This window comes from Somniosus microcephalus, chromosome 9 (assembly GCF_052327205.1).
Source record: "Somniosus microcephalus isolate GS21.2 chromosome 9, FLI_Smic_1.0, whole genome shotgun sequence".
In the NCBI taxonomy this organism is placed as follows: domain Eukaryota; kingdom Metazoa; phylum Chordata; class Chondrichthyes; order Squaliformes; family Somniosidae; genus Somniosus; species Somniosus microcephalus.
The window spans coordinates 61,694,089-61,704,949 of NC_140995.1; the positions used below are offsets into that span (position 1 = coordinate 61,694,089).

Consider the following 10,861-nt stretch of genomic DNA (forward strand, 5'->3'; position numbering starts at 1 on the left):
ATCTCTACATTTATCTTATCAAACCCTGTAATAATTTTGAAGACCTCTATCAGGTCACCCCTCAGCCTTCTCTTTTTTAGAAAAAAGAGCCCCAACCTGTTCAGTCTGTCCTGATAGTTATAACCTCTCAGTTGGGAATTAAACTTGCCCTGGTTCTCACTCTTTTGCAGTAACTATCATTGATTCCCTCTTGGGTGGATGTGAGAGATCCCATGGCACTATTCACGACAAGCAGGGGAGTTCTCCCCGGTGCCCTGGGACAAAGTTTATCCCGCAACCAACACCACCAAAAACAGATTACAAAATCAAAAAAGATTACCTGGTCATGTATCTCATTGCTGTTTGTGGGATCTTGCTGTGCACAAATTGGCTGCTGCATTTCCTATGTTACAACAGTGACTACACTTCAAAAGTATTTGATTGACTGTAAAGCGCTTTGGGACGTCCTGAGGTCATGAAAGACATTACAGAAATGCATGTGTTTTCCTTCTTTTTAAACAAAAAAGGGCATCAAATATAAAAGCACCATCCGTCAGGGCATCACCACCAAGACCTCACTCCCATGGCTGCACATTCATTCCAGCTGAGATTACTAGAAGCCAATCGGGAGTGGCAACCTTTATAAAATGTGCCCCACTTTGTCATATCTCTCCCCACTTTCAGTCTCCTCTTCACCACATCTTCAGTCACCTCCCTGAACCTTTCCCAAACTCCAGCTTGACACCCTGCCTCTCTCTGTAAAGCGCCTTGATACGCTTCATTACTTCAAAGGCGCTATACAAGTGCAAGTTGTTACATACAATTTCTGATTGTAGTTTGTGAATTTGTAGAGACATAAGAACATAAGAAGTAGGAGCAGGAGTAGGTCATTTGGCCCTTCAAGCCTGCTCCGCCGTTCAATAAGTTCATGGCTGATCTTCTAGCTCAGCTCCATCTTTCCGCACTATCCCCATATCCCTTGGTTCCCTTAGTATCCAGAAATCAAGATCTCTGTCTTGAATATACTCAACGACTGAGCCTCCACAGCCCTCTGGGGTGGAGAATTCCAAAGATTCACCACCCTCCGTGTGAAGACATTTCTCCTCATCTCAGTCCTAAATGGCCGACCCCTTATTCTGAGACTGTGACCCCTGGTTCTACACTCCCCAGCCAGGGGAAACATCCTCCCTGCATCTACAATGTCAAGCCCCTTAAGAATTTTAGATGTTTGAATGAAATCATCTCTCATTCTTCTAAACTCTAAGGAATATAGGCCTAGTCAACTCCATCTCTACGCATAGGACAATCCCCCCCCCGACCCATCCCAGGAATCCCTAGTGAGACTTTTTTTATTTTCTAGGTTAAATGTTAAAAAATCTCATATAAATCAACCCTCCAAATGCAAAATACTGCGGATGCTGGAAATCTGAAATAGAAAATGTTGGAAACAGGCAGCATCTGTGGAGAGAGAAACAGAGTTAACGTTTCAGGCGATGACCTTTCATCAGAACTGGAAGGAGTTAGAGATGTAACAGGTTTTAAGTAAATGTAGGGGCAGGGAAAAGGGGGGAGTTGAGGAAAGAACAAAAGGGAAGGTCTGTGATAGGGTGGAAGGCAGGAGAGAGTAAATGACAAAAGGGATAATGGTGCGAGGCAAAGAGGTGGTAAAGAAAGAAAATAAACAAAAGATGGGTCTAGAGGAGGTCAAATAAGCATTCCCTTTTACACACACCTTTATTTTCAACCCTTGTAAAAGAAAACAAAAATCTTTCTTTGAAAAATAAGAAGTTACTTTAAAAGTAATTACGATTAAAATGACTGCCTTAATTGCATTCCTCGGAGTATAAAGGTTAAAACTTTAAAAGGCTATGGCATAGATTTAAATTGCGATTATGTTGTGAAACTAAAAAAATGCAGACAAAAATTAGGCAAAAGCTGCATAATTGTTTCCTGGTGACAGGAGCTGTTAGATCAGAATGTATTTGGGTCAGCCAAGATATTAACATCCCAAAACAATTTCGCATTTGCACGTATTCCCAAATTATTCTGACCCCGACATTGAAATGGCTAATACATACAACTAGTAAAGGCCCACTGGAACATTGATACAGGAATAAGCCATTCAGTCCCTCCAGCCTGCTCCGCTATTCAATTAGATCACAGCTGATTTGTATCTCAATTTAATTTACCCATCCCTCGATACCCTTCCCCAACAAACATCGCGTGATCTCAGTGTTGACATTTTCAATTGACCCCCAGCATCCACAGCCTTTTTGGGGGGAGAGAGTTCTGGATTTCCACCACTCTTTGTGTGAAGAAGTGCTTCCTGACATCACCCCTGAACGGCCTGGCTCTAATTTTAAGAACATGTCCCCTTATTCTGGACTACCCACAGTAGAGAAAATAGTTTCTCTCTATCTAGCTTATCGAATCCTTTCATCATGATTAGATCACCCTTCAACCTTCTAAACTCAAGGGAATACAAACCAAGTTTATGCAACCAGTCCTCATCATTTAACCCCGGTATCATTGCAGAATCAACTGTAGGGAATGGACATCAGTAAAACTGGGCAAACTAGTGGCATTATGGAGATTGTAGCAGGTATACTGAGCTAAACAAGTCACTGCTGTTTAAGGAAGAGCAATAGGACATTGCTGCTCTCTCCAGTTAGTTTACAATGTGAAGGTACAGCATTGCCAGATTTGCAAATAAAGCCATACCATTCAAAAGATTACTGCGAGCTGCATAAATAAACCCAGCATAATATTGAAATTCAAGCCAAGTGGAAGCTGGAGGGGTTGGTTTGCTGTCTGTGAAACAACATTAAAAGGATAAGCGTTTTGGTTTACAGAATATGTTATCACAGGAATTACCTAACAAGGGGCTGGACTATCTCACTTGCTGCACAAATTGTGTGTTAAACGTTTCAATTTGATTTTTTCAATTGTGTTTTTTGGACTTTAGGGCTAGAAATTCGGCTTGTTTGTGCCCGCCGTTAGCACCTCCAGGGGCCGCTAATGGGACGCAAAGGGCTTATCACCCGGGGGGGGGGCTGAAAAGAGCACCTCCCTAGAAATTTGGGGGGGCATTGCTGAGGCGCCCCCGCCAGTAGCGCCCTTGGCCACAGCACCTCCGGCAATGACGTCATCGCTGTGAACCGTGGTCCCTTACCGCCCTGCAGCAGAAATTCAGCTGCGCCCAGCGAGGCTGCCACAGACGATGTCAGCGCCAACCTCGTGGGTCGCGAGCCGAGCCGACCTCCGCTCGCAGGGCAGTATTTAAAGGGGAGGTGTGGCTGCGACCCGCCCCGCCATTTTATTTTTTTTGGACGACCTTCAGGTGGGCCCTCCATGGTGGGCCACGGCGTGGTCCTGGCCGCCATCGCACAGCCCGGCATCATGTCTCGGTGCCGAGCTGCTGCCATGGCACCACACCACCCTGGTGGCCTAGTTGGGGCTATCAGAGGCCCTGCAGAATGTGCAGCAGCCCTCCCCTTTAACTGAAGGGGAGGGGTGTTGAAACGCGGCAGCGCTCCGCCTAGCCTCCGCCGAGCGCTGTCAATCGGTCCCCGACATCGCCTCGGTTACCGCCCTACCAGGAAGTGGAGCACCCGAGATTGCGCTCCACTTCCTGTGCGGGGCGGTAAGTCGAATTTAGCGGCCAGGGTGGTACTTCCGTGCCAGGCGTTAAATGTCCGACCTTAACTTGGTTACCGCCCCCAAACTGGCCGTAACCGAATTTCGTGCCCTAGAAATGCTGGAATACCTCTACCATTTAAGAAATGGCTGTAGGTTTTCTGTATGTCATATTATGGTATTTTTAAGTGTCAATTTTCAATGTGGAAACAGGGAGCACAACACAGTTTATAGGATGCTGCAGTGGGTATTAAAGGGGACTTGTTCTTAATGGTGTTGGTTTGCAGTGATCGTCATGCAATGTTGATGAAATTTCTTTCTTTCCGTGTGCAGCTGTGGGACTTGCTGCACAAGCTGCAGTTTGTTTTGACCTACATTGCCCCTTGGCAGATCGCGTGGGGCTCGGCCTTTCATGCTTTCGCACAGCCCTTTGCTGTGCCTCGTATCCTTTTGAATCTTGTTAAAGGAGTTAAAGTGTCCGGATGGGTGGACGATTACCTCAAGGAGAGCTGAGCATTGGAGGAGCTGAGTGTCTCCATTTACATTAGTACCGAGCAAAACCGTTCACAGAATACAACTCGCTTCCCCTTTACAAGGCCTATAACTGTTATAATGTAGTTTGTGTGGTTTTTTTAAAGTCCTTAATATTTCAGCAATAACCAACATTAAAACTTGGTAGGAAATGGAACATTGGCCCAGATTTAGCTGCCAAAATAACCATTAGTTTAATGGCGCTTGCCGTTATTAATGTGAAAATCGTCCAGCAACTTGTGGTGAGGAAGAGATATCCCATGAATTAAGAATCCCCACGGGTTGCTGGGCGATTTGTGCCACTCCGCTGTTAGCCTCGCGAAAATGGCAGCTCGCCCTCAACCTCCTTGTGAGCATAAGTAGCTTTTTAATGAGGAGATTAATGTTCCTGCAATGCCACTCAACCTCTCCGACCCAGAAAGGGAATAATTGAAACTGCTAGTAGTAAATTTGAAATGTATTTTTTTCTTCCTTTTCCATTCTGTCTCTTTTTTCTCTCTCTCTTAATCTAATCTTTCTTTCCCTCTCTTTATTTCTCTGTACCTGATTTGACCCTAATTCGTCCTATTTCCTTCTCCGTTGTTCCTGTTTCTTTCTCTGTCCTTAAATCTCATTGGTTAAGGAGATAGACTGTTGGTCCCGTCATTCACCAAGGTCCCAGATGCCCCGCTGCTCTTGCCGCGCCGCTATCAGCTCACACTTCCAGTAAGTTACAACACAAATACTTTTTCTAGCTGAAGGGTGCAGAAAAAAGTCTAACTAATGGCACACGCCGCGAGATGCCCCACTCCAGCAAGATCCAAGCCAGTGACTCTTCAGAATTTGACACTAAGCACCAAAAATAACTCCGTCCAACTGTGATTTATTAATGATGACTATTCTGGTGTAAGACTGATGCTTTAAATGGCACTCACTCACTCACATGAAATGCATCTTATCTGAAATTCTGCACCAATCTTTTCTCATTATTTTTTTGTGTGGAAATGATCTGCTCCTGTACAAAGGAGCAGGCTCAGGTTTCAGAGCAGACAGCGTAATGGAGCCAGGAATCTAACAGTGCTTCAAGTTAGGGATTTAAAGTGAACATCTGGGATCCTTTTTAAGGATGAATTTTAAGACTGGCAAAGTATTGCCAGGTTGTAGGCTGCTAATAGTGAGACTGAGTTTAGAACTCAGGAACTGCGATCAGTTCGTAACACGATGCTGCACAAGGCAGTAATCCATTCTCCGGTGCCTGTCTAAAGAACTCACTGCTATATTATCTGTCCACATAGGAGATATAAAAGATGCTTTACTGAAATTTTCATTTAAAAAAAATGACAAACTTTGTGTGCACGAGATAGGCTGGGAATTTCCTGGCAGCTGCTCCCTCTCCACCGTGTAACTTTGGCAGAAGTGGGGCACAAACGGCGAGGTAACGTCGGTGGAGCAGGAGAAGACCGAGGAATTTCCCGCCCACATTTCCTGTTGTGAGAAGCATTGGTTTCACCTCAGATCTCCACACTATTAATGTGATACTCACTTCCGTGAATCGATTCCAGCCACTGTGGGTGCTGGTTTTGTAGCCACCTTTTCAACAAAAAAATTATGTGAAAGTTGACCCTTATCAGTTTGGCTCAATGGATAGCACTCCCCTTTCTGAGTCAGAGGGTTGTGGCTACATGTCCCACTCCAGAGACTTGAGCACATAATCTAGGCTGACACTCCCAGTGCAGTACTGAGGGAGCGCTGCAGTATTGAAGTGACAGTACTGAGGGAGTGCTGCACTGTCGAAGGGGCAGTACTGAGGTAGCGCTGCACTGTCAGAGGGGCAGTACTGAGGGAGTGCTGCACTGTCAAAGGGGCAGTACTGAGGGAGCGCTGCACTGTCAGAGGGGCAGTACTGAGGGAGCGCTGCACTGTCAGAGGGGCAGTACTGAGGGAGCGCTGCACTGTTGAAGTGCCAGTACTGAGGGAGTGCTGCACTGTCGGTGGGGCAGTACTGAGGGAGCGCCGCACTGTCAGAGGGGCAGTACTGAGGGAGTGCTGTACTGTCGAAGGGGCAGTACTGAGGGAGCGCTGCACTGTTGAAGGGGCAGTACTGAGGGAGCACTGCACTGTTGAAGGGGCAGTACTGAGGGAGTGCTGCACTGTTGAAGTGCCAGTACTGAGGGAGCGCTGCACTGTCAAAGGGGCAGTACTGAGGGAGCACTGCACTGTCGGAGGGGCAGTACTGAGGGAGTGCTGCACTGTCGAAGGGGCAGCACTGAGGGAGCGCTGCACTGTTGAAGGGGCAGTACTGAGGGAGCGCTGCACTGTCGAAGGGGCAGTACTGAGGGAGCGCTGCACTGTTGAAGTGCCAGTACTGAGGGAGTGCTGTATTGTCAGAGGGGCAGTACTGAGGGAGTGCTGCATTGTCGGAGGAGCAGTACTGAGGGAGTGCTGTACTGTCAGAGGGGCAGCACTAAGGGGGTGCTGCACTGTTGGAGGGGTAGTACTGAGGGAGCGCTGCACTGTCGGAGGGGCAGTACTAAGGGAGCACTGCACTGTCAGAAGGAGAGTACTGAGGGAGCGCTGCACTGTGCTGTTGGAGGGGCAGTACTGAGGAAGCACTGCACTGTCAGAAGGGCAGTACTGAGGGAGCACTGCACTGTTGGAGGAGCAGTACTGATGGAGCACTGCACTGTCAGAGGGGCAGTACTAAGGGAGCGCTGCACTGTCGGAGTGGCAGTACTGAGGGAGCACTGCACTGTTGGAGGAGCAGTACTGATGGAGCACTGCACTGTCAGAGGGGCAGTACTGAGCGAGTGCTGCACTGTCAGAGGGGCAGTACTGAGGGAGCGCTGCACTGTCGGAGGTGCCGCCTTTCAGATGAGACGTTAAACCAAGGCCTTGTGTACCTGTTCCGGTGATAAAATTCCCGTGCAGGGAGTTCCTACAATTCCTCCTGCAACCAACACAATGAAATACAGAATAATTGGTCATTCATCTCATTGCCATTTATGGGACCTTGCTATGTGCAAATGGCTGTCACGTCCACCTATATAACTACGGTAACTGCTCTTCACAATAGTGTTTGTTAAGTACTTGGGGCATTGCTGAGAGATGTGCGACATAATAATAAGTTCTTTCTTTCTAAAAAGAAACTTTAATTAGTTTCAACTAGTTTTCTTTGGTTGCAGTTGACCTAGCACACGCTAACATCTGAATGAGATATCTGTTAACACACTTCCCGATCCAGTGTTAAATCTGCAGTCACACTCCAGATGTCCCATGTTATCACAGAGGCAAGTCAATCTTAAACTGTTGTGAGCTTCTCAGCTGGGAGCCATGAGTATGTTCTCTGACCAACACTCCAAACATTGCGAAGCTCTGTTTACCAATCAATTAGAATATGTAGCCTTAAAGGCACAGCGCCCCACCTTAGCAACAGACTACTATATTGTACATTCCACGGTGTAAACCCCTGTCCTTATAAAGCAGCGTATCATCCAGTGTACAGTCCACAGGGCACTAGCAGTGTTTATATTCAGGACTGGTGAGTCAAGTGAGAATGGTTTGCAAAGCATATTGGTAATTACAGCTTGTTGTTGAAGTAAAGAATAATTTACAAACTAAAAACCTTAGGTCAGCAAGCACAGGGGTGATGGGTGAACGGGACTAGGTGCAAGTTAGGATGCGGGCAGCAGAGGTTTGGATGAGCTGAAGTTTATGGAGGGTGGGAGGTCGGCCAGGAAAGCGTTGGAATAGTCAAGTCACGAGGTAACAAAGGCATGGATGAGGGTTTCAGTGCCAGATGGGCTGAGGCAGGGGCGGAGACTGGTGATGTTACGGAGGTGGAAGTAGATGGTCTTTGTAATTTAGTGGCTATGAGTCAGAAGCTCAGCTCAGGGTCAGATAGGTAGCCGAGGTTGCGAACAGTCTTGTTCAACCTGATACAGTGGCCAGGGAGAGGGATGGAGTTGGTAGCAAGGGTACAGAATTTGTAGCAGGGGTCAAACACAATGGCTTCGGTCTTCCCAATGTTTAAGTGGAAGAAACTGCAACCACTCCAAGCCTGGATGTCAGACAGCATGACGAATCAGAGACAGAGGAGGGGTCATGAGAGGGTGTGGAACTTGGCGTGTTTTCAGATGATGTCGCCAAAGGACAGCATGTAGCTGAGGAAGAGTAGGGGACCAAGGATAGATCCTTGGGGGACACCAGAGGTAACAGTCATGGAAGAGAAGCGATTGAAAGAAAGTAAAAAGAACTTGCATTTATACAGCGCCTTTCACAACTTCAGAATAGCCCAAAGTACTTTTGAAGTGCAGTCACTGTTATAATGTAGGAAACGCGGCAGCCAATTTGCGCACAGCAAGCTCCCACAGACAGCAATGTATCAATGACCAGATATTCTGCTTTAGTGATACTGATTGAGGGTTAAATGTTGGCCAGGACACCAGGGATAACTCCCTGCTCTTCTTCGAAATAGTGTCATGGGATCTTTTACATCCACCTGAGCGGGCAGACGGGGCCTCGGTTTAACATCTCATCCAACAGCTTCGACGGTGCAGCGCTCCCTCAGTACTGGCGTTGAAGTGTCATCCTAGATTATGGGCTCAGGTCTCTGGAGTGGGGCTTGAACCCACGACCTTCTGACCCAGAGGCAAGGCTAACACCTTGCTAGAGAGGATCTGACTTTGATCAGAGAGGTAAGAGTTTATGGTAGAAACTCTAGCGGGCTGACGTTTAAAAGCCCCTAAGCTTAGATTTTGGTTGTGAGCTTCCACTTGCAGCCAGTGTATATATCCATCAATGTGTCAGATCACCATGTCCCGATCATTAAACCTGTCTCCGTGTATTGATTAAATATCTGTATCACTTCCGTAGGAACTATGAAATCGATTCCTTAACACGGTTTCAGATTCGGCAATGCTCTTCATCCAAGCTCTTGTATCTTCACTCTTTTCCACTCCTCTTGCTCCGTTCCTTGGCAGCGCCATTTTCGTGACGTCCTACGTCCGGCCAGTGAAGTTCTGGGAGAAGAATTACAAGTAAGGGGGCTTATTTTGTTGATGAGTGTCTGGTTGCTTGGGGCAGAGGTAGGAAATGTCCCTTCTTGCTGTGTTGATGTTTGTAACTCCTGACCTTCTCCTCAGCATCATTCAGGCAACTTCACCACTCGCCCAATTCTCTTTGTTCAGGGTCTAAAGCTAGAGTTAAGAGCAGTGAGCTGGGCAATGGAGACTGGCATGAAGGGCTGCCCCCATTCATCAAGTTGACTTGTGAAAACAAGGTTTTCTTTCGATTGGCTGACTTTAAAAAAAAAATTAATTGCAAATTTGAGCAGATCTTCGAAATCTTTGCTAATGGGGGTGGACAACTAGTTCAAGACCACTCCCATTCATTCATAGCATCTTACAGCACAGAAGGAGGCCATTCAGCCCATTGTGCCTGTGCCGGCTCTTTGAAAGAGCTATCCAATTAGTCCCACTCCCCTGCTCCTTCCCCATAGCCCTGCAAATTTCTCCTTTTCAAGTATTTAACCAATTCCCTTTTGAAAGTCACAATTGAATCTGCTTCCACTACCCTTTCAGGCAGTGCATTCTTTAAAAAAAATTCTCTCCATCTCCATCTCTGGTTCTTTTGCCATTATCTTAAATCTGTGGCCTTTGGTTACCGACCCTCCTGCCAGTGGAAACAGTTTCTCATTATTTACTCTATCATACGCACCCACCTTACCAAAGTATTACCACACGAGTTGTGATTGTGCTTTGCCTGTGTGGCTGGTATTACAATTCTTCAATGATTTTGGAAATTTGACCAAAGACTTTGCCACATTTTTGCCTGTATGGAGGGAGGGGAAACCTGTTTAATTAAAAATGCTGCATTGTAAATTACCAATGCATTACAACATGTAAAAAGTACTAATCCCAGGTTCAGATCTCAGTTTGTGCCAAGGTAACTGGTCGGAACCCAGGTGGTGACTGCGGAACTAAAGGTGATCTTAGTGCCTGAAGGTTAGAATCACAGAATCACAGAATCTACAGTGCAGATAGAGGCCATTTCGGCCCATCGAGCCTGCACCAACACATATCCCACCCTATCCCCGTAACCCCACGTATTTAATCCCCTCACACTAAGGGTCAATTTATCATAGCCAAATCAACCTAACCCGCACATCTTTGGACTGTGGGAGGAAACCGGAGCACCCGGAGGAAACCCACGCAGACACAGGGAGAATGTGCAAACTCCACACAGACAGTCACCTGAGGCCAGATTTGAACCCGGGTCCCTGGCGCTGTGAGGCAACAGTGCTAACCACTATGCCACCGTGCCCCCTTAGGGAGGAAAAATCAGCCTTGGTTCCCACTCCCAGCTGCTATCCTCCAATCCCTGTTGCAGCTGCACAGGTCTGCATGGAATTCGGGCAAAAATATGATTGTGTGTGGCTGTGATGCATCCCATAGTCAAATAGTCTGCCAACCCTTGCTGTCTGGTCTTGCACATGAAGATTGGCCTCTTGGGTGAGGTGCCAGAGGAAAGGTGTGTATATCATACCACAGCAAGAAGTCAGCAACTCCAGGAGAGAAGGGAAAGGGAGGAAAATTGCACAAAGAAATTACCTACGTGACAATGACCAGTTTTGAAATGCATCACTTGGAATTGTTTAACATAACCCGCAGTGCTTGGTTTGTTTACCGGCACCATAACTACAAACAGAGCTTGGAAAGAAAGTTTGTGGGTAAAAGTA

At 46.8% G+C, this 10,861-nt stretch overlaps 1 protein-coding gene across 1 annotated transcript in view; it reads left to right on the forward strand.

Moving 5' to 3' along the window:
* The window catches only part of pcnx2 (pecanex 2), a 946,160-nt gene that overhangs the window by 651,383 nt on the left and 283,916 nt on the right, over positions 1-10,861 (forward strand). The window contains exons 22-23 of the mRNA XM_085996657.1: positions 3,949-4,057; positions 9,032-9,161. Of these exons, the coding sequence (XP_085852783.1) occupies positions 3,949-4,057; positions 9,032-9,161 (239 nt within the window). The remainder of the gene's footprint in view (positions 1-3,948; positions 4,058-9,031; positions 9,162-10,861) is intronic.